Source organism: Aythya ferina, assembly GCF_964211825.1.
Source record: "Aythya ferina genome assembly, chromosome: 1".
NCBI lineage: Eukaryota > Metazoa > Chordata > Aves > Anseriformes > Anatidae > Aythya > Aythya ferina.
Window position 1 is genome coordinate 63,740,595 of NC_140296.1, and position 24,072 is coordinate 63,764,666.

Sequence of the window (24,072 nt, forward strand, 5' to 3'; positions counted from 1 at the left end):
AGGGGAGCAGGAATTACAGCCGAGCTACACACGAGTTCCCACCAATTTCTTTCCTTATTGAGCGAAGAACCAAGAGCCACTGGTGCCAGCAGAGCTTGGAGAAGCCGTCTGCACATGCAAGGCTTGTCGCTCCTGGTGCCCACAACCCTCTCATCAACCCACCATGCCACATCATGCCATAGAAAAGCGACTTCCAAAGGTTTCCTGTTGACTTAAGCACTGCCGTGGCTGTGTGACACCGGGAGAAGCTCCACAAGAATGAACTGTGCTTTGGCACTCCAAAATTCAAGATTTCCAGACGTTTGCCAAGGCTAAGAGTGCTGAAAATCACCCGTAGGAAATTCAGCCACAGGATCCAGACAGCAAGGGGGTTGCACTGTGCCCTGATGCAGTACCTGGAAATCAAGGTGCTCATTTTAAGCCCTCTCGGTCTCCACGATTCCACTGGTTAAAGTTTCTGGCTCTCCCAGGGCCAGCTGTACCTCCCTGGGAAATCAGAGCCTACAGCCACAGGTGGAGACATCACTGCAAGGAATAAACAGCAGCAAGGCAAGAGGGGTTAGCAGGACGTCTTTGTATACACGGAATGAGGCTGAGCGGAAGGCAGACACACCTGAGAACAGTGTTACAGTAATTCTGCATTTATAAATCTTCTCATTTCTTACCAATCCCGTGTCAATTTACTACCAGATTTACTCAAAACCTCGATTTTATAGAATGGTTGAAAACTCCTCGGCAGAAGCACACCCTTGCGTATTGTGGTCGAGTTCACCTTCATAAAGAGGCCGGTGTTGAGCTGTCCACCGTCAGCTTGGTTTTCTTTTTCAGCTGCGGTCTACCAGCTAAACCACCACGGTCGCTCAGCTGGTGTGGGTCTGCAGCAGGTTTCCTCCAGACGCTTCTCGGAAACGCTCGTGTCTGTTCGGGTGACAGTCACAGAGCACCTCAGAGCCAAAGCTTCACTCACGTGAGTCCCCAGGGAGGACTGGTAAACTCTGGAGACCTCCAGCAGACACTAAAAAACACTTCTGCAAACACCAGGGCATGCTCCATGCACCAGCAACTAGGTAATAACACAAGGAACCAGCTGAAAAGGCCGATGTGAAGCTGGGCAAAAACTGCTCCATCCACAGCCCAACTCCGACCAGCTGACGCTGTGCCAGCCAACAGCACCCCTGGGTGACCATTAGGAACCTAAGGAGACTCCAGACGCACACGCAGCCTTCAGAAATAAAACATTTCTTTTAATTGGCAAGTAGAACACACGTAACAGGTCATTAGTATTTTATAAACAATATTAAGTTACAAATACAGGTTAAAAATTGCAGTTCATGGCAGCTAAAAGCTCGGAGTCCAAAATGCACCTCTGCGACGCGGTATTTCCCTTTCCCCAGTCTGCTGGGCGAAGATGAATAAAAGATTGTTTATTGTCTGCTAGGAGGTGGACTACTGCATACTCAAACAAAAAGAAAACCTCATTCCTAAGAGCATCACTAAGAAACGGAGGCATTCAAGGCCATTCGGCCATCTCAAGTCACATCAGGTGCAAGGACAGGGTGGAGAGTTACTCTGTAAGACCTCCAGCAAAGATCCAGCTACCTTCACGTTGAGCTGACAGCTGGATGCTTTCTGTCCCAACTCAGCGTCAAACCAGCACTAGCTCCAGGCCACAGAAGCTTCAAGTCCATCATGCAGGCTTCCGTGACATCAAAGCCAGACGTCTTGTAAATCAGACCCTTATACAGAGGAAGGTTACTGAGTACAACTAAACAGCTTACATAAATATATGTCTCGTATTTAGCAGATCTTTATTCCCCTCCCTAACGACTTGTGTTGGTATTAGTGAGATACGCAGCTCATCCCGTTTTTAATACACTCAGAACATTAACGAGTTACCATTACATGTGTTAATACACTAAGTAGCCTTTAGCAGGTCTCTCTCCCTCTCAAAAAAAAATTAAAAAAAAGTGTTTAAAACCGGTTTGGGAAAGCTAGAAATCTATTTTCCAGAAAAGCGAGTGGTACTAGGGTAACGTGGACTCCAGTGCTTAAACATCCTTTCACATAAAAGCCATCTTGACAGCTTTTGTGCCTGGGACTCAGTGTGTCTCAGCTGCGAGGCCTGTCTTCCATTCAGCCTTCGTGCTGTGGCAGTAAAAAGGTCATCAAAATCAGCTCACTTCACCTTTCGGCTGGCAGACTTTCAAACATTGCCATTGTTGGGCTGTATAAAAAGAGACAAGTGGCTCTGACATGAGTTCATTTCTTTCTTGCTCACATTTCTGAGAGTCAGTTTTACTACACCACTGGGATTTCATCTTCAGAAGCAAAGTCTACTGACTGTGGCTGGAGAAATGACTTTGTATCTCAAAAATATCAAGAGTACCATTCAGATCTGAATTTCTATTAAAAACTGTGCACATTTAGCAAAAAAATTATGCTGCTGTAAAAACAAAAGGTCTGCTCCTTGGCCTGCTCATAATACAAGCTACAATGAAAGAGATTACACCAGAGGTTTTTTTTTCCTCTGCTTCTGTTCTAAATGCAGGCATGAAAAGCCAAGTGTTACTAAGCTGTTCCTAAGAGAGCACGCAGGGGTGTGGCATAATATACATGAATCGGGAACAAAAACAGTAACAAACAACAATTCTAGAAAATGCTGCATGTCAGCAGCACGCTCGGTTTCTGAAACGTAAGGAGTTGCATGGGAGTTGTCAAGATGAAGTCCACACACCTTGATCATTGAACTGATCACTAGATTCCAAGAAACCAAAGCGAATTTAAAAATACACGTGACAACAGCTGCCTAGAAGGCAGAGTTTCATCATCTGTCAATAACCAGATGAATAAAGTGCATAGCAACTATTATAACAGTTCCTTGAAAAGACAGTATGTTCAGCAAGTCTCCAAGTTTGTAAGCTTGACACTTATCCATACGTTTTGCTACATGTGTGGCTTCCCTTTTGCTTTGCTGTTCAGCTTCGCCCTTCAGCACTGTCTGTGGTGTGTCCTTTGCACTTCATATGGAATGCGCTGAGATCTCCGACTGCTGCCTGATGTAAGTCTGGAAGCTCTTGTCACCAATGGGATGTTCTCTAGAATTAACAGCAACAACAGCAAATTATATAGAGAATTTTCTGCCCAGAAACCAGAACGTCAGAACAGAAAGAAACAGACAAAACCCTTTCCTTAAGTTTGATTATCAAAGTTGTAATTACAAACTGCATCTTCTTTGCATTGGAAGAACTGACTGGTTGCTGAATTGTTCCCTGCTTTTATTTTTTTATTTATTTTTGGTCAGAGATGCGAAGAGCACGCCTTTATTTATGTGGACACAAACTAAGGCCATGGGGCTGTACCATTCTCCCCACCTTTAGACCAACTCTCAAAAATAAACCCATAAATACACATCCCTTCTGGTATTTACTGCATGTTTCATGAGCACGGGCTCAAAATTAAAAACAATCACACTTACTTTTATGAATTACTTTTATGAGTTGCAAAATAAGCACTTAAAAAATCCTTATGCTTTAAATACTTAAAATATTGCGATATACAAAGTCAAAACCTTACTTTCTATGTATTTTCAGGATCTTTTTTGAACATGAATACGAAGGCCAGAACACAAGCAAGGGAAATACCATTTCCCCAGAGCGTTAACCTGTTGTGACAGCCCATACTTACTGGCTTCCATACTTTGTCTTCTTAAATTTATCCCTCTTATACTGAGCGTGCTCCTGCTCTAAAGTTCCGACACCTTCAATAATCAGCTTTAGTGTTTTGTATGTCTCTTTAGGGTCATCAATGATGAATGTAGAATATTCTTCCTCTTCAGGCCCATCATACACAGATTTGCTGCCGCAGGCCTCTGGGGAAAAAATAAAAGTGCAGGAATAGGTATTAGCTTGCAGTTTGAAGTAGTCACAGAAGATGTTTTTACAACTTTGCCCCCAAAAGATTCACACAACAAGCACGAGGACAATATGGCACGATTATTGCGCCTGCTACGGAAATACTCAAAGAAGGGCAAGTCCTGGTATTACCTTCTTACCCTACCAGGGAGCCTTCCTGGTAAGACATCAGGACACTGCTTACACGGACAACTGCAACACGTTCATTCTGTCATCTGCTTTGGCGTTGTAGGTGAGCACGTTAGAAAGAGAGAATTTCACTCTTTGGCCTGAGCTGTCTGGCTGTGCTGCTCTTCCAGTCCCAGCTGTCGAGTTACCTGCCCCTTGCTGCACCGCCTGTGCCAGCCCCGCGTCCTTTCCCCTGACACTGAAACTGGACGCTGGCTCTGGCAGGGAGGATTCGTTCCAGGGGCAGGCCGGGCACTGGTTCAGCCAGCTCGGAAGTGGTGGAGGATCTGCAGTTTGCAACTGCGTGGTGGCCAGGCCTGGATTAAAGCGCTTTCCAATCCGTGTTTGACACCACCGGCATATCTCGTTTTATAAAACAGAGTGCTATTTAAAGATCAGTGCCAGAGCAAAGGCTTCCCTGCCACTCCCTGTGCTAAATCGGGATTTCTCGTCTGGCACCGTGTACACCGGATACTTTCCTTGGCATGCCCACCAGTATTAACTTCCTCTGCTGTCTCTTCTTTCTTTTATCCTTTATATCACATCTTTATCCACCTAGCTCTTAAGAGTTCCCAGCCCAAACTTCACTTCCCATCACTCCAGACACCCAAGGGTCATCTTTTGTTGATAACTCTGGAAGAGGCCATCGAGGGAAGCCATTTGGATCCAGCCTGTTCTGGGGATCTGAATCAGGGAATGTGCACGTGGCTTCTGGTAACATAAAACCATGTTCCACTGACACCTCAACTTTGCGGGTGCTTCTTTTCGGGCTCAGTAAACTCCTGGTTTAGTCCACGCTCCGGTTTGTCAATCCAGAGTATCCAAACTATGCTCTCCGACCACTCTATTTTAGGATGCTGCGGTTTAAGACCGTATTTCAGACAACTGTTTATTATGCAAAGAACTTTGTACAGACTATGAGACTGCGCGCTGCGCCAAAAATAATCCATACAACCGCCTCAAGGCAGCAGAAAGGGAAACATTAACTAAGGGCTAATCGGGATTTGATCTGCAAGGTTGGTCTAGCTGAAACATACAATTTCTCAGAGGTGTTTTTGCCTTGCTAGGCATATCAGAGGTGCAAAGATCTTTCCCCCTTACCTTGCATTTTCTCCAATTTTGGCATATACAAGTTGAACAGAGAGTAGATGCGCTCAGTTTCTCTATCTCCATCTATATCCAGTTGTATATTTGCAGGCAGGCCTCTGTAAGGGTCAGGAAGAGAGGTAGAAGGTAGATGTTAAACAGTGTATTATGGCACAAAAAACACTTAACGAGGATGAAAACCCATGACTTCCATGTTTAAAAGCAAGTACTCATGGAAGCCAACAAAATGTATGGAATGGAGCTCAAAACTTCCTACTGTTCCCAAGAGAGGCAGGTTCAAACTTCTTTATGCCTGGATTTATCCAGCGTGCTCTCACTCTGACTTGAAAGAGAAGACTGTGCCAATAGGCAGACATTCTGGTGAATTAATCTACTATAACCAGATGGAGGAGCCAGAGCACTGAATTCCCAGCCACCCAGGTCTATTCTGAGACTAACTCCCACTACAGACTTGTTGCTTCTCTCAGTTTAGACAGAAATAGCTTCCTGGGAAGCAGACTCCTCATTTAACAGAGACCCTGCTCGGAAAAGATCAGTTCAGAATTAAATCCAGACGCAATCTTTGTTTCAGAAATTGACAAACAAAACGCTGAAGGGACGTCTGGCATATTTGCTAATGGCAAATGATCAGAATGAAAATATTTTAGGCCACAATCAACTCCTATCGATGTTTTGAACTCTACAAATTTCAGCATTTTGGTTTGCAGATACCAACAGCGTCAGAAGTGACAACACAGAGGGCCTCTGAGAACAAGACACTGCCTGCACGGCTGGTGCACTGACACACACAGCCCTGGCAGTACCCAGACCAACAGCACGGTACCGATCCTTACCCTGTGCAGGGCGTGCAGCCAGGAGTGTTATCTGCAGTGGCTTTACAGCAAAGCCAGTGGCCGTTAAGGTAGGCGGAGGGATGGTAGACCGTCAGGCGCTTCTTGTTGCACTGGCTGACTTTGGTGAGGATGTCGATCCAGTCCTTGGCCTCCACGCAGTTATTTGCTTGGATGTACAGGACTCTTCTCTCAGGCTGGATCACCTGGAACATCTGCAAACACAAATAAACCACAAAATGAACCACCCGATTGAGCTGGTGAACCTAGGACCAGGCTCAGGCCAACGATTTACTGAAGTGAAAACAAAATGCAGAATGCCCAAATAAATACAGTTCAACACAACATCAAGAAAGCGAGTGTGCCCTTAAAACAAGAAGACCTTTCACCTGGTACAAGGAACAAGATACTGTTCCTTGAGGTGATGATTTGCAAGCAGCTAATATCAACTTGCTGCTTGGGCCTCCGCAAGCCTCGGGGACACAATTTTAGTAATGCCGCGGCTCCAAGTTTTGGATGGCTGGCAGAAGGAAGCAGTGCAGGGCTGAAGGGAAATGCTCATCAGAAGTAGGCAGGAAAGACTCAAAATGAGAGTCTGGATCCGACCTTTGGGACAGCTTTGCTTTAACTATTATATCTGTGGTCTTTTTAACACTTCAGCATGATTCTTTCCTTTTAGGAACTTCCACTCTTCCACACCCAGCCATAGCTGCTGTTAGCAAATCACAGTGATGCATTTCTCTTTAATTGCCTGGGGGTGGTTCAAATTCCTACATGTTAATTCTGCCTTATGGCTCGGGCACTCAAAATCTAAAATAAAGCTTCCCCTGCCTGTCCAAAACAGCTTCTGCTCCAAGATGGCACAATTGCCTTTATTTTCTTCCCCTTGAAGAGGCAAGTTTCTGATGTCCAGCCTTACTGCTTGATGATCAACACTTGCCATTTCCTTTACCTTCTGCAAATACATAATATTTATGGGTTTTCCTCTGTCAGATATTCTCAAATTATCCTTTTCCCATTTGATTATTCAAGCCATTCGTCATAGCACTGCCCACACAATTTGGAATATTATTTTCCAAACAGCTGGTTCTTCTCTTCTACTTCAGAAAGCAAAAACAAAAGGGCATAAAGCATCAATTTTGGGGGTGTGGGGTGGTCTTGTGTAGAGCCAGGAGTTGGATTCTATGATCTTTGTGGGTCTCTTCTGTCTCAGGATATTCTAAGAAAACTGAAATTCACCTTTGTGTATGACAAAGACCTGAAATATTGGCCTGAATTCTGCACTGGAAGGTCTGGAGAATGTTGCAGGCTGGCACCAGGCACCGTCTCTCCTTCCCTTGGTACACTTTCAGGTGCACATCCTTCAAAACTGCTTGCGAATATACTTGCTAATTTGCAAACGAACAGCTGTCTTGTAATTACAACATCACTTACAGCAGGAAGCAGAAGCTCCAACAGTCATTTCCCTGGGTTTAGTATCCCCACAGACACCAGACAGTAATTAGAAAGGCACAAAGGCCTCTGCGTAACAGCAGTGGATGAGCTGTGAGTATCGGTCCAGCACTGCCAAAATGCACACCAAAGAGGCCTTTTAGCAAGACTTTTCAGGACATGGCTGGCAATCAGAGTTTGGGGAATGGGGAAGGAAGGAAGGGAAGAGGAAAACAGCAGTGTGCAGCTCGTGCCTCTGTTAACACACAGCGACAGGGAAGAGAATTTCGATGTCCTGAAGGGGTAAATGGAGCCTGCTGCATTACAACAAAGGGATAAACTGAAAGGGTAGGGCTTTGTGTAAGGGGATACCAAGCTAAGTGAACTAGCATATGGCAACAACTAAGCCAAGAATTTCAAGTGGTTGCAAGACCTTTACACTGTCAAAACCACCAGTTGCTTCTTGTACAACACACCAGACCTGAGAAATACTTCGAGGCACTCTCTGGGCCACAGTGTGCTTAAGGAAGATGAAGGCCGCTTGAAAGGCGATGCGCAGCCTTCCTGCCAGACACGCAGCTTTATCAGAGCAATAAAAATAGATTTGGTACAATTCAGAGCACAGATACACAGAGAATATTTATAGAAAACGTGTATCTTTAATCACACTTAGCACCCATGATGGAATATCCATCGCCAATACATCTGCTGTGGTGTCTTGAGAATTCAGTCCTTGCTGCAGCATTCTATTTATGTATGGCAAGATAAATGGGAACATAAATGTCACCAGGAGAAGGTGACAATGGTATTTTCTACTGCTTATGGAAAGACTCGGAACCTTACTTTCCGGAATGGATGTAGTCACCTTCATTTCCTAGTCAATAGTGACTTGAAGCATCCAAAAAACCCCACAGTTTCTGTTCATGCTCACTGTACAATCTTCTACTGTTAACAAAAAAGGGATATTTTCCCTGTAATAAACATTTTAAATTAAGAGAGATATTCTGGATGCGTTCTAGCCTGGCAGACTCAGTGTAAATTAAAGAATTCCTTCACTGAAGAGATAACTGGAATTATAGCCCAGCTCCTCTCCATACACAGCAAGTTTTATCTCAAGTGTATGCCTGTGATCGCTCACAAGCAGCCAGTTCCTTCCCAAGGGAGAGGTCTGACAGAAAGGGCAGGGACTCGATTACCTTACCTGTGCCCAGCACTGTGGAGCCCAGACAGCTGACCAGCAGCGGTCAGGACTGAGTGTGCTGCGGATCACGAAACCCAAGGACTGCTGACTGGACTGTGAAGAATCTGAATGGGCTGTACTTTTGGAAACTCCTGCTACTATATAGAGAAGCAGCAGCTGTGGTTGTACGTCTTTCAATAGAAACCCAATCCACGTTACAAAAGGGAAAAAGGCGATTAGGCTGGTGGATCCAGACCAGCCTAACGAGTAAGTTAATGAAGATGACCTACTTACATTTTTCATTTTAAAGGATTCCTCCTCCAGTCTTTCCACTGCCAGAATGTTTTCAATTGGAATGCTACACAGAGGGTGATCACCTGCAGAACGAATACATAGACGCTGAGCAACTGATTCACAATTCAACTTCACCCTCTGCCCTTATTCTTAATGCTGATTCAGTTCCTTTGAAGATCATTTTGACTGCATAGAAAAAAAAAATATCTTTCCCTCAGCAGGGATTTACCAGCATGGTCCTGAAGCATTACCTTAATTTCATTTCTGCTTTCAGCAGCACTACGTTATGCTAGCAAATCTCTGAGAAATTGACTGCTGCAGCAGGGCACAGAATATTTACTGAGGAGGTGAAATAAATCATTCTTATGAATAGCTGAAATATTTTGATGGTGGTGACGTAAGATTCCAAAGTTGAGTGTGAGATGATGACCGACATGATCTGAACATCTTTCCTCATCTTTTTCACTCTAAATTTATTTATTTGATAGAAGGGAGTGATATTTGGTGTGTACTACTGAACCAACAGAACCAATTTGTGAAAAGCAGAATTCTTGGTATTAGGCAGCATTAAGTGAACAAATATTTGCAGGTTCAAAGCTGCAAATCCCTGACTACTGCAGTCAGTTGTGCTAATGCTGCAGAATTTATAAGAACTAGCAGAAATGCATCTGACAATATTCAATACAAATCCAAATCCCAGGGTAAAGTATTTGAGCTCCTGAGTTTTGTGTCCTAAGACAATCTCCTAAATAACTGTGAAACCTACAGATAATGCTAATAACTAATACTGAACAAGTACTATCAAATATTCTGCTAAATTAGATCATCTTGGGCTATCCAGGAGCCTTCTCTAGCAGTCAGAACAGATATACTAAAAAAGGGCAAGAACATACAGGCTGACAGACTTCTCTGCCCTGTGCCTTCTACAGTTACAGATCCTGATATCAGTGTTCAGTTCTTACATTATTATCTTCATATTTAATCTTCACTTTGATGTGTGTTTTTTTTTTTTTTTAAAAAAAAAAAAGCCTGGCAAACCTTTGTTACCTTTGCTTTTCTGATAGGTGAACTCGTGATTTGTCAGGCGAAACCATCTCTTCTTGAAGTTTTTCATACCAAATCGTTTCCTTCCTTGTGCTCTCTTGATCATGAACCTAGTAAACAGGACCATGGTTGTTAAAATAGACCAGATATTACACTTACATGCATATATATATATATATGCATACATGTTTTATATGTATTTATGCATATAGATTTAGACATAAATACATATAGGTAGATATACACAGACATGATGGCACTCACAAAGCTTTTGGAGGGGACTCATGGTGTTTTCTCATTATTGAGGCCTTGTCACTTGACAAGGAAAGGAAAGTCACGTTTGGATAGGTTTAGTGCAGCTGTTAGTTGAGCCTGTCCTTTTTCCAGATCTAGATACGGGGGGCAAGACAAGTAGCTTGATTTGTAGTAGATACAGGGACTCTAGTTAATTAGCTGAACTGCAGCATGTGCTCTTTCTTCCTCTGTTCCAAATCCAGCTAAAGGATTTCCTACTACAGCAGAAAAAGGTTCTGCTAAGCCTGACACAACTCTACAAGCTTTCTTTTTTTTTTAAGCTCAAAACATTTGGAGTATGTTTAGTCATTAAAGGTAAGTGTAAGGCTTCTGGAGCACAGGGACTGTGTCCAGCCATGCTTTAGTCACTCTCATGCTTCAGAAAAAATCAGGATGCTCCACAATGCCATTTGCGATTGCACATTGATGCTGCCGTTAGGAATGGGTTTTCAATAAGCAATTCAAAGCAAGTTGATGATTGAAAGCTAGGACAACCCCCTTTTCTTTGGCAGATGAGAGGCATTCGTTTAGTGAGTTGTCAGTTTTAATTAATTTCAAACTTGAATTAGCTTACGAGGAACTGTGAGGCATCCGCCGCCTTCCTAACCACTAAATCAATACGAAAGTTTCAAGGTGACTTTGGAGAGCCTGGTGACTTCAGACTGCTCAGCCTCACTTTTGGTGTAAAATGTGTATCCGTATGCAGTAGGGGAGTTGATAACAGCTACTCTACACGTTAACTACTGTGCGAAATACAGAACTGTACAATGGAGGCAGTAAAAACTACTTGCTAGAGAGTAGTTTTTATCAGGTAGGAAAGCACTACGCAGCACAAAGAGCACACAGATTGAACAGCGAGTGACTTGGTTGAAGATTTTCAACAGCAGAGCTAAAATGCTTCGAACAGCCAATCCTATTTCTTGCTTTGGGTATCTTCAGTCAGAAACAATTGCATTGCATCCAACTGAACAGCAGGGCTGTTTAAAGCTCAAACAGAAAACCAAGTTCCTTCAGACTTTAACTATTTTGTGACCAGCTGGGCTGGTGCCTGCTGCCCATTCCAAGCTGTGTGGGCAAAAGCAAGCACTGTATAGAGCAAAAAATATATATATTTTTTGTTAGTCAGCTATAGTTACACACTCATCCCATTTTTAAAATGGTCAGTTGCTGTCTCAGTCCTTGCTCTCGGATTCCATGAGAAAGATTTAATACAACCATATTATTCAGATCACCACCAGGCCCCACTGGAGGGGTGGCAGTCTTTGTATTCCAAGGTTAAAGCAAATTTCAAGGGAAGAGCAGATATCCTTGGGCTGGACAATATGCTCTGCAAGTTGGTTTCTCTTTTTTTTTTTCATGCCAACACTTATAAGGTGACTTAGAACTGAAGATTCCTACTAAGCCTTCCTAGCTGGGACACACAAACTCCGTACTGCAGAGCTAAGAGCAGTATTATTTCATTTCTGGTTAAATTTTTCAGAGCTGACATAGCTGAGGGAAGAATGTGCTTTGATTTCCCACAGATAGGTGTCAAGTGTTCAAAACCACTGAATTTTCAAGGTCAATTTAAAAAAAATAAAATAAAATTGTTTCTAGTATTAGCAGAATGTGTGAGAAGTCGGAGCAAATAGTCAGAAGCGTGAAGGAAAAGAAGAAGTTGAAGATGAGCCCCATTCCAGGGCTGGATGGCCAAAGAAACTTTCTCTTCTTGTGGTTATGGTGGACCTGAATTTGGATCTGCCTTAGCTTTGTTTGGAAGCATCAGCATGCAGCTTTCACCCACAAGAAAGGCAGGACTAGTTCTTGTAGTTCTCCTTTTGGAAAGAAACAAGCAGACAGCTACCAAGCAGTGACGGCATGAGCAATGCCAGCAAACCCCAGTGCCAGTGACTAAAATCTTTGGTACTACGCATCCATTCAGAAGTACATACGCTATAGCTTTCCATCTAGAGACTCTTAATAGAAGGATAGATTAAAAAAAAAAAAAAAAAAAAAAAAGAAAAGAAAAGAAAAGGAAATAAAATAAAAACGTTGCACAGACAAGCAGACACCCCACTAACCAGCCAATGAATCTGGAGAGTAACCAAACAAAAGGCTGTGAAAATTCCCACCCACTCTCCATGACACAGCATGGCAATAATGCAAGACATCAGGAAAGACTGAAGTAGCTGAAGCCTACTCTGCAGCCTTGAGAACGAGTTACATGAATGCTACTCGATGTGTAACTTCTTAAACCACTCGCAGTGAGTTCTTCGGGATATGCACACTGATTGTTAAGCACATTTCAGTGCTTCTTGGAGCCTCTCCCTACAGATAGAAGTCCGTAATTCTCTACTTTCAGCAGGTTTTTGATTAAGGAGGAAAAAAAAAAAAAAAAGGACTCGGTCAACATGGAAGAAATAAATAACAAAATGTTTTCTGCTGGTTTTACACAGGCATTTCAGGATTGTTAAACAGACTGCTTCCTTCCCAAAGGTAAGTCAGACAAGTCTACTGCTGTGAAGGAAGGACATGCTGTCAGCCAGGAGCTACAGCAAAGCACCAACTGCCCCTACCAGCTTACCTGCACGAACTATTACCATCAACTTTCTTTACTGTTAGTTTAAGAGTCCTTACAACAGCAGCCACAGGCCGAGCAAGAAAAGACAGAAAAAAATCAGACAGGAGCAAAAGAAAGACAGAGGCAGAAAAAAAATAAATAATGTTTTAGAGTTAGAGGGAAAATGTTACAAACGATACAATTCTTTTCAGAAACAAAAGAATGATAAATGTACAGAATTCAAACAGACAAACTTGCTTCTAGAGACAGACCCTCATCAAAGAACTGAGCTGCTGAGGCTAACTGGAAGTGGCAGTCAGGTTTTTACTGAAAATATAATTTTTATGTGACAGAGATACCAAGAAAGCTTACTTTCAGCAAGAGTTCAGCTTACTAAGCTCTGACGGGAAGAATTTGGATTTTTACTTTCCTCCTCCCAGCCCAAAGAACAGTGCACTTAGATGATCTTAACTCATTTTTTAACACAAAAAAAATGTCAACATTTAGTCTCGAAAACTAGCATGGCATATAGAACATGGTTCCATAAAACAGAAAGGTACTGAAAGCAGAAACTGTTCCAAATGTACCATAAATTTTCCTCAAAATGGCCCTGGTAATGATTAGCATATGTATTTTAAAGGGCAGCAAAAGCAGATCCCATTTGCAGGCTTTGCCCTCACCAAGATATTCAGAATCTGCATTCACAGTGAAATTTTACAGCTTTTGTTCACTGTGGTTTAAAAAAAGAAAAAATAAAACTTGATCTTAACACTGTGCTGATTTAAATTTATTTTGCATTAACTGTGCTAATTGAGGTCTACAGGCTTCTTTTTCCTCCATATATTTCAAAACACACTTAATATAAGGTGTTTAAAACAAACGAAAGGATGTTAAAATGAACTAGAGCAGCCACAGAGAGTAGAAACAGCAATACAATGATTTCCCTACATTCTTTTTCTGAACAGGCAGATGGAATAGGGGTGGGATAAAAGATAGCTGCCTCGGAATGGTAGCAAGCACACATTCAGAGGGTTTTGTGGCACATGCATGCTTACCCTTCTTTAAGCAATATAGGTTGCTCTATGCTCTTGTGATCTCTCCTTCCTGAAGACGAAATTAAATCTAGAAACTAAAAGGTGAACAAAAAGCATAAATGAAATGGCAGTACAGCACTACCCAAACTAAAATCTTTAACGTTAGTGAACACGGTGCTACAAGGACATACTGTAAAAGTAGTTAAACAGAAGGGTACTGGCAGATACTTGAGGAATTTGGGAGGTTTCCTGGGCTGTAAACTAAAAATAGCACAAATGCTCCTAAGCAGCAAAGCTGCAGATGACCAGCCCTTCTTTTCCTGTTTCTCCTTTGTTACACAGATCTTTCAGTTCCTTTTGGGCTAAGCAATTTTCAGACAGATCTGCAGCATCCTATGAAGCACGCCCATGACTCGAGCAATAAGCAGCAGCTTATTGATCCAACCTAATTATTAAACAGAAGTAGACCCAAAGAGATTATAACATTGGCAAGCACATAATTTAATGCATTCCCAAAATTACAATAATTGGGAGCCTGCCTTTTCTAGCACACACATCCTAGTTTACAAACAGCACATTCTAGGACTCTGAGCATCAGCTTCAACAACACGTAAGGATGATTCAGAACATTTACATTACGTACATTTTTTACTGCATCTGCGTATTTCTGCTCATTGAAATAGTCATAAAAAGTAGCCATGTAGGATTCCTTGAAATTAGCCTGAAATACAAAACCAAAACCATGCATATCATAATAGAGTTTATACCTAAAATATTGTTAACAGTACCAGACCATGAGACAAACCGCCACAGATAAGGGGTTTTTCTTTCTGGCCAGAGGTAAAATAACCAAAAAGCGACTTTCCCATTGTATAGCACACATTCGGTAGTACCAAATCCTTATTTCAAATGGTAGTAGAACTCATCCCAGATGCTCAATTAATACAGTTAATAATGCATTATTCAAAAGCTTCAAGCTTCTGCTTTGGCTTTTAATCCCGGTCCTAAAAGCTGACAAAAAGCGTACGGATTCTATTGCCTCAAAGGACTCTTAATTGAGGTACAAATTCATCTACAGTAGCCTGGGTTAATTGTAACTAGACCACCAGCAGCCCCACATTATCATCAGATATAGTAGTTTGGTACCTTTAGAAACACGCTTTACTTCATTTAGAAGTACAGAGCACGGGCATCCAGATCTCATTTCACCTCTGACTGGCAATAAACTGAACTGGTACGAAAAGCAAAGCCCTGCCTTTCCCTTTACTGGGATATTCTTACCAATTAAGGCTTTAAAATGCAGAGACAATCTGAAAAACCCTGTGGAGCTGCTATCATGTATCAGATGCAAATAGAGAATTTCACGGGTTTTCCTGATCACTATCTGTTCTTCCAGAAGGAAGGAATGAAAAGCCCTGGAACAGTCTTCTAGGTTGGTCACAAATTTTGCTTTTACTAAAATGTAGTTCAGATTAAGACAGACTTATTTTTCCTGTGAGCATATGAGGCTTATATTCAAAGCAGAGGAAAGTAGTTTTGCCTAAAACTAGTGCTACTCAAGAATTGTAAAGGCTTAATTACAAGTGATAAAAGCTTTAAAGAAGAAATCACTTTCCTGAATTAAACCTTTAAATGAAAAAAAAACATACTTACAGATTTAGATTTTGATAGGCTGCCCAGTGTTTGAATGGTTTTAGAGATAAGTGTCAAAGTTCGAGAAGTCTGAGGATCCTAGGAAAGAGAAGAACAACATTAAATGGATTGGATACTTAAAACATCTCTTAGTTCTTATTCTCCTTGTAGAAAATAAACATAAGATTAGAAAAGGACCAATAAAACACTATAGAAAAACACTGTTTCTTTTAAAGGTTTTCAACTCTTAAGTCACCCCATTGCCTTGCTTTTCTGAAGACTAATCACCTGCAAAACTAAAGTCTATCTTAAAGACCGTTCAGGTCCTCTCCACTCCCAGTAAAAACAACTACTGAAAGTTTTGGGTAAGTTGCTTAACATCTAAAACATCTCCAATTGTTGCTGACAATCAATCCAGCATTAATGTAAGGCAGTAAAAACGAGACCATCTACCTTGTTTGACCTTAAAGTTCACTGTTCCTCCCACACCTCCCAAATTCTTCACATACAGTCATTCTCCATATGCAAGACAGACATAGCAGATCTTTGAACTAACAAAGCTATTTCTCCTAGAGGCTATTAAAAGAATTGAAGAAAGAATCTTGCCAGACAGCCTGTGGTGACAGAACCATATACATAGCTCGAAAAAAAAAAGATACAATACTTACAGGATGGTGTGGTGTAAGCTGAAAGAGGTTTGGAGAAAGAATGGCAGGAGCAAAGAATCGCAGGAAAATAAAGCTGCTGACAGCTGTATACCTCACATCTAGGTCACCTATTAAAAAAATAAGAACCTCTACTGAGTATTTCAATAATTCCTCCTTTAAAACCTTCTGCAATTACCAGAATGCCTTCTGAAAGCTAACTCAAACATGTGCTGGAAATGTACCTATCTACAAGTTAAATCATTATTCTCATCTGCTTCCTTTCATGAAAATACATAGGTTAGTTGTTTTGCTTGATCCTAGTTTGATACTGCCCACCCATTCTCACAGAGCCAAAACAACTAGGAGGCAGTGGAAAGAGGTCTCTTGACAGCCAGAAAACCTTTGCAGCACACAGGCCTCCTAGGACTATAAGCTTGCAATGACTCCAATAAATTGGCCTTTATTACAGGTTGATGTATGAGAAGAAAACAATTCAGCTGCATGGAGCCTGCAGAATGAGCCATTACAAAAAAAAAAAAAAAAAAGAACATCTGAAAACAGCATACTTCGTAAATACTGAAACCATAAATATACACCAACATGAACTCTTAAAATGTTGTTTTCCTTTGAATGTTTAAGGAAAACTCACAATCATCAGAAGTACCATTTTTCATGGAATGAATAATCAAGGAAATGACAGCATTTATAATCAAGAAAAAAACACATCCCAAACTGTGTTTGGGATAATATCATGTTCAATGACTAAATCTATCACAGATCACGCAGACTTCTAGATTACACCTACATTTAAAAGCTATCTGAGATACAAAATGAAGCAATACAGAGAAACTCACCTTGAAAACGTTTGGCAGCCGATTCCCTCAGTGAAAAGAAAATATCACACATCACTGTAGGACAGCTTACACCAGACTTAGTAATTACAGTAAAAATGCGATCAACATACTGCCTCAGATTTTCCTGAAAAATACAATGATTATGACAAAATTGGTACCATTTTCTGTTGTGGAAGGCAGTATTATGCCTGGTTTTATTCATAATGCCATCGTTAAGAGATTCTCACTTCCAACATTATATACTTGCAAAACGATCTCACTCTCAGTAATACTCTCTTCAATAAATGCACATATTTAAGAGTAAAAATGCTATCCCTATCAAAAACATCAAGTGATGTGGTTGCATGACATATTATTTCTTTTCACAGCCCTGCTTTCTATGACACTGCTAAAGCCACAGGCTAAGTTATCCTTGCTCCCAACATTAACATTGAATATTTGGCCATTTGTCATCAAGCCCTAATCTTTCAGGGAGGCAGGGAATGTAACATTTGACAGATACTGTATTTATAGCATAATGTAAAACTGATATAAATTAATTACACACAATTTTTGATGTTAAGAAAGCTTCCGATGTATTCTAATAAATGACAGATTTATTTGCAACATTAAGTCTGAAGACCTAAGCTACCACAAGACAGTATAAACAGAGATCCTATCTTCAAAATCTAATGCATACCCTGTTATTTTCCAAGTTTTCACCATCTTTTAATTTCACGGGATCAATTTCACAAGGTTTATGTACCTGGCAGATCTAGAGAAAAAAAAAAAAAGAGCAATTAATATATTACTTTACCTTCAAGTTGGAAAAGTTTTGTAAAATGCCTCATCTGATTTTTGGATAAAAAGCCAACAGTGTAATTTGTACTTTTGTTCTTGACAAAGTATCAAAGGTAAATTACAAGTGATCTTTTTTTTTTTTTTTTTCAAAATTATTACTCTTTTATTCTACCTTTTCTTTCAACTAGGGTGAATAATTGGTCAGACACTCTCAGGCAAGACTGTTCAAGAAAAGTCCTATTCTGCCAAAACAGCCAACTTTGAAAGTATATTTATATTCTTCAGAAACATAAGGTTGTTTGTTTGTGTTTTTTTTTTTAATGAAACAGTGGAACAACAGCTGAAGAAATTGTCAAATCATTTAAAGGAAGTCTGTGGTCTGAAAGTATTGCTCAATTACTGCATGAAGAACCCCACACCCACCGTTCTGGACTGGACAGATAATAAACCATTGCCACAACACATACATCACACACACATTTATCTAAGAATACTTGTATTAATTTAAAGCCACTAGATGAAAAGTATTACTTAGAGCTTCACAGAAGCTTTCTGCTATAGATACATTATTTATTCATCTAAGTTATGACTTGATTAACTTCTCCACAACAATACAGGTTAGATTTTATGAACTGGAATAATTTGAAAGCTTCCATTTGTCTCAGTTCATTTACTTTAACACAATGCAACTGTTGCTGAACCGGGTGACTCAGCTTTGGCTAAACTAACACAAGGTTTTAATGTAGAAACAGGCTTGTAAGTGTCATTCCTACAAGTCACCTTAAAACGAGAAGGAATAAACAGTACTTGCTCCCTGAAGGCCTTTTGCAGTGACATTTCAAGTCAAATAAACAGTCTAAACTGCTCTTACCTCATCTATAATTGGCTTTAGTGTAACTTGCAGATAATGCATCCCTGCCAGTTTCATCGTCTCATCAATGCACTTGGAAGTTAATGAGTTTCCTCTGAAAATGGTGTTTGGATCTCTGGAAGTGAACAATTTTCTGTAGTTTAGTCTCTTTGTAATAAGCTGCTAACATGCAGAAATAGAAGCAGTGAAAGGTGATGGAAATATGTTTTCAACACACAAACAAAAATTCCTTTCAACACCAGCCTGTCATTAAATGCAGTCATGTAGCACTTAGTGCTCTACCAAGCTGTAACAGAAAAGCAGCAGTCACATTAGGTCCTGAGGGACTAAAGATCATCTATTTTGTATTAGGATGGTGTGTGGAAGCCTCAGTGCACCATCCAAACACATGGCAACAATGCAGGCTCAAACCAAAAGGGTTTACAATACCAGTGAGGGAAGCTGCACCTGCTGAACAGCATTAATTTTAGTAAGGGAAGGAGGGAGTTGATTCGAGTCCTGCAACAACACTGGACATTACAAGTGACCTCCTACAAAACATGTAGGTTTAGACTGGAAGAGAGATGAAAACACCAGCTCCAATGACATGGCCATCCTTTCTAAGTTGCTTCCAGCACTGTTCTGTGATAATACTGTTAAAAAGTAGTTCAGATCCCAATTCTGCACAAAGAACTGTGTGGATAGCTGATGCTCTGCAGACTTTCTTATTTTCCTGAACAACCTGCCTCCACAGAATTCTTCTTGTACTACATGGCTACTGCAATTCGCTAAGATTACCTATTTACACAGTCACATGCACTTTTTTTTTTTTAATTACTACTTTCATTTTGAGAATGCAATTGAAAATTACATGTTCAATTAATTTTGTACATGCAATTCCTTGCATATCAATTTCAGTTCTGCAGGCAGGTACATAATCAACACTATCATCTACACCTGTATGATCAAAAACTGTGCCGACAGACAGCAGATCAAACTTGGATGTGAACTCATATGCTTGTTCTTGAACACACACTAACAGCTTCTCTGGTGCTTACAGCTTACTACAGCTGTACTCATTTACAAGCAATACATTACAGGATAAATTACTTGACTGGATTTTTATATATTTTTTTTAATATAGAAGTTAGGTCCCTGCCTGTTACAAATGCCTGAAAGTCCTGAAAACAAGCAACATGTTTGCTGTTTTATCACAGGAACACGACTGACTATGGAGCAGCAAATTTCGTCATCCTGCATCAACCAAGCTGTTTCTGCCAACCTTCAGCATAGAAAAATACACCTGCCTACATGAGGAAAAACACTCTATGACACTGAAAAAAGCCAACCCATACAAAGACTTCCTTTGGTACAGAGGAATTGTCACTTTAGAGTCAATATCTGTCATTCCCCTTGGTTCCCAATGATCTCTGCTATTGTCATTCAAGAGCATGGTTAAGTAGGCAGAAGGCTTGTTGCAACATATGTTCTTTAGGGTCTGCTTGGTGGAAATAGTATTATCTTACATTGCTAAACTGTCAGCACACCAGAAAGTCAAAAAGGGACTTATAAAAAGTGCTAAAAGATTCTGTTCTCTGCCATCCACTGCCAGATCCAATCCCATCTTCGTTCCTCAGACCTCTAATTGGAGAGATTAGTCACACAGCTTGCCTTAAATATTCATGTCTAGGAAGAAACTCGCCTTTTGTTCTGAACAAATTCAGCAAACACTTTTACTCAGCACTAGATGGCTTATTAGCACATTATAAAGCTGAAATGATTTCATATGAACAGTTGAAGATAAGGTAGGATTTTAAAGTTATCCTCAAACAATCAGGACAGAATGCAGAAAATCCCTGCTTTCAGACCTGAAAACAGTTTTGCAAGTAGACTTCACAAAACAAGATGGGAATTCCTCCTCAAACCGAACTCACCAGATCTGCAGAGCTTCTGTAAAGAACTCTGACACCAGCTGGGAAGAACAGGAGCAACTCCAACAGTTTGTTATGAAATTGCATATAGTTCCAGAAACAGAGTGAAAGATCATAACACTAGCCAACACAGAGTAGGTATGTTAATAGCAATGGGTTCAGTGGTACTTACTGAGTTCTCTTCACTTCAGCATTCGCAATGGCACTTATGAAAGGCACAATCCTGCCATAGTGTAAGAAAAGCCTGACAAGAGGTATGGCTGCTTCCTGTTTCTCTCTGCAAACTTCACCCAAAATGTGTGCAGCTGATGCTGAAACAGGCTAAACAGTGGAAAGAGAGAAAATCTTTGAGAGATCATTACAGCACAAGCCTAATTCCCTTCTCTTCCCCTTAGCTCCTTAGTCCATAACCCCACATAACAGCTGCAGCAGCCAGTTACCTAAACATGCCTGTACATGACATGGCAGGGCCTCACATCCCACTTCTTGTTGGCTTTAAGTTTTGATCACAAGAGGGCAGCAATTTAAAAACTATTGCAGTACGGTATTTTCCCCTCATTTTCAATAGCCAACTCTTCACTGAATGTGACTGTTGCCTGGGAAGCAACTGAAGAGGAAGAACTCTAAACCTTCTCATTTTCAAGTCCCAGTAAGAACAGAAACCAGTTCTTGTACTGAAACAAACAAACAAACAACCCCAAATCCAAACCAATTGCTAAAACTATACACATTGGCAGATGTGGTCCATCCCTCGAACATTTCAGAGTTAGGTTTGGGGTTGTTTTGTTTTTGTCATTTTGTTTTGTTTTTCAATTGTACAAGTAAACCTGTTCCTCTCTAGCAAAGGAAAAACAATTGATCAAACTTTAGTTTACTTTGCATTTTCCTAGGTAAAATTAGAAAGCCACAGAGAATATGCTGCTTTTTAAAACCACTGGTGTTCCTGGGTGTGCCTTCACCCACCATGCTGCAGGCAGATAAAGATCTTTTCTGCAAGGAGAGAAAACAACCATGAAGGATATGCAGAGCTTAACAAGACCCTCGCATGGAAGAAGGAAGATGATAAAGATTCTGGTAGTTACACACCTATGGTGCCAACAAGATCATGACCAACATTCAGGGAGACCCCTGTGAGGATGATCTATAGTAAACAACCAGCAGTGCAAACAAATTACCTCAACATCTGCAGATTTTAGCAGGAGATCTCTAAGTGGACTGTAATAGTCTGAGGAAAAAACATGGTCCTCAGTGTAAACCACATTTAACCTTAAGGAACCAAGGTCATCAGGTTTCAAAGACTTGTTTCCATTATCTCTGGGCTGCAGGAAATACCTGATATGCAAAAAAAAAAAAGACAAAGTTTGTGCTGAAACACAGAATTATCTCAGGCTATACATGAGCACACAGAAAAGCTAAAGATACACACAACCTTTATATACCTATCACATTTCTTGAGAGTTCTGACTCAGATTTTTTTTAATCATGTCTGCCAGTCTATTTTGCACCAACTGCAACATGGAAAGTTCTGATCATTAAGATTTGTGTATGATATATAAAAAAAATCACATATTCAGAAAATTATACCATTGCTCCTGAATTGCAGTAAATAATATCATAGAGTCAAAGTATTAGAACTCCCACACGCAACACAGAGGCAGACTGAAATCTCTAATCATATCATCACAACTTCTTGTTCTTACATTTGCTAGGATTATTCTGGCGTGCTTACAAAAAATTTAGATACAAATTAAATCCATTTAAACTTTATCACATAGCTGTAATTATTCAAAGACTTCACAGAAGACATATGTTTCTGCTTATACGCTCCAAAAGAAAAATGTCAAGTACCATGCTTCGTAAGAGCTAGACTGTCGGAGAAATTTCAGAGGAAGCCTCAGTTCTCCTAGAAACTCATCTCCAAACTTCAAGTTACTGGCATTCCAAAGATCAACTCTGTAATAGAAAACATGTAACGTTAGGAGATTCTTCATAAATAAATACATAGATAGATAGAACTTTGTTTTCAATTCCAACCCCCTCAAGCCCATGAGTTATAAAGTTCCAAAACCGTACTATATGGGTTTCCCTACAGTCAAGAGACAACCTTGGATCTCTGGAGTCTTGCAATTCATCTCCATTAAACATCACCAAAAATCACCTAGATATCCCAGATAATGAAAAATACAGATAAAATGAAGACCAGAGGAAAAAACTGCACAGACATTTAAGGACTCCATACTTCTAGTCTCAGCCGTGTTTGGATTTCATTTTATCAGCAGCATAAGCAGCAGCGTTACAGAGTGAGGTTGAATTTCCTCCCAGTCCTTCCCCTCCTCTAGCTTCTGGGAAGAATCACTTGTCAAGCTTACAAATCTGTTGCACCTAAGGTAGTTCTGTGCAGATGCTCAGAAACTTTACCGCCCTATAACGTGTGCATTGTCTGAAACCTACGCAATTTCTAGCACTTTGTCCCTCACACATGGAAGTTCTGGTATGGCTGACGAGAGGATACTTCCTTCCCTTTCACGTGCTCTTTAACATTAGGATGTAAAACTGAGCTTCAGAGTAGAAGTACTGGCATCTAACTTGGCCTTTGTGGAGAAATGCTGCAATACCCACCTCAGAGTAAGGATTTCAAACTGTAGGACAGATGTTTCTGTACATATTTTAAAGTTTCCTTTGAGAGGCACCTTCATTTTAAAACAAGCCCAGCTAGAAATGTGCCTTAAGCTTGGGGAAAAAAAAGCTATATGCAGAAAATATATCAGTTTTTGAGTAACCGAGACTTTTAGGAGAACTGTAACTGTAATTTGGGTAAGGTGCAAAGTCATCTAATTATGGACATATTTGCACCACCTTCCTAGTCTCCAGCAAGTCACAGTAGGCTTGTCAAGGAATGAGGCTTGACAGTCCTGCTGAAGGTTTACCTTACCTTATGCAAGTGCAGAGGACGTCACTTCTAAATCCCCTGAGCCCTGTATCTCTCAACAGTGCCTCATGCATCAAGTTTCATATGCTAGACATACCAACAGCTCACATTGCAGGTCTACTGGTTTAAGTTCTTCAAACTCTGATATTTTGAGAGTATTTCTGCAGGGCAACAATTCCCCACAAGGAAAAATCTCTGTGAACTCCACCTTCTCTCCTCTTTCCCCATATATGGTTGATTACTACCTCACTAACTAATTCAAATGGCTCAAATGCAGATCCAGGAGGGGATGGGATCTTTTGCAGCTTATTTACACAGAGTCAAACAGCATCTACCAAGTATTTACAGGCTCCTGGTTTCTAGTTTATCCAATTTTTTTCAAGATGCACGCTAGCAATAACACTTTCAAACACACACAGCCTGCCACGCTTCCCAAGGCTGTAGCAGCACAGCAACTTCAGTTACAGAAAAACAAAACAAAACAAAAAAAGCACCAAAACAACCAAAAAAACAAACCCCAAAAGTGTAAAGGCTCTGCAGGAAAGGAACCAAGAGCTCTAGGTAGATCTCACCCTACACAATAAGCAAAGCAGGCATGCAAATTCTGACATTATTGT

At 40.7% G+C, this 24,072-nt stretch overlaps 1 protein-coding gene across 2 annotated transcripts in view; it reads right to left on the reverse strand.

The window, feature by feature from the left end:
- Positions 1-1,223: 1,223 nt before the first annotated feature.
- The window catches only part of RASA3 (RAS p21 protein activator 3), a 140,541-nt gene continuing 117,692 nt past the window's right edge, over positions 1,224-24,072 (reverse strand). For both annotated transcript variants that reach the window (XM_084495638.1, XM_084495637.1), the window contains 16 exons: positions 22,375-22,479; positions 21,702-21,858; positions 20,699-20,847; positions 18,617-18,731; positions 17,645-17,719; positions 16,966-17,089; positions 16,133-16,239; positions 15,486-15,563; positions 14,476-14,553; positions 13,854-13,927; positions 9,969-10,075; positions 8,922-9,004; positions 6,020-6,231; positions 5,181-5,284; positions 3,685-3,868; positions 1,224-3,095 (listed from right to left, as the gene is read on the reverse strand). In XM_084495638.1, the coding sequence (XP_084351764.1) occupies positions 3,020-3,095; positions 3,685-3,868; positions 5,181-5,284; positions 6,020-6,231; positions 8,922-9,004; positions 9,969-10,075; positions 13,854-13,927; positions 14,476-14,553; positions 15,486-15,563; positions 16,133-16,239; positions 16,966-17,089; positions 17,645-17,719; positions 18,617-18,731; positions 20,699-20,847; positions 21,702-21,858; positions 22,375-22,479 (1,828 nt within the window). In that variant the 3' untranslated portion in view covers positions 1,224-3,019. The remainder of the gene's footprint in view (positions 3,096-3,684; positions 3,869-5,180; positions 5,285-6,019; positions 6,232-8,921; positions 9,005-9,968; positions 10,076-13,853; positions 13,928-14,475; positions 14,554-15,485; positions 15,564-16,132; positions 16,240-16,965; positions 17,090-17,644; positions 17,720-18,616; positions 18,732-20,698; positions 20,848-21,701; positions 21,859-22,374; positions 22,480-24,072) is intronic.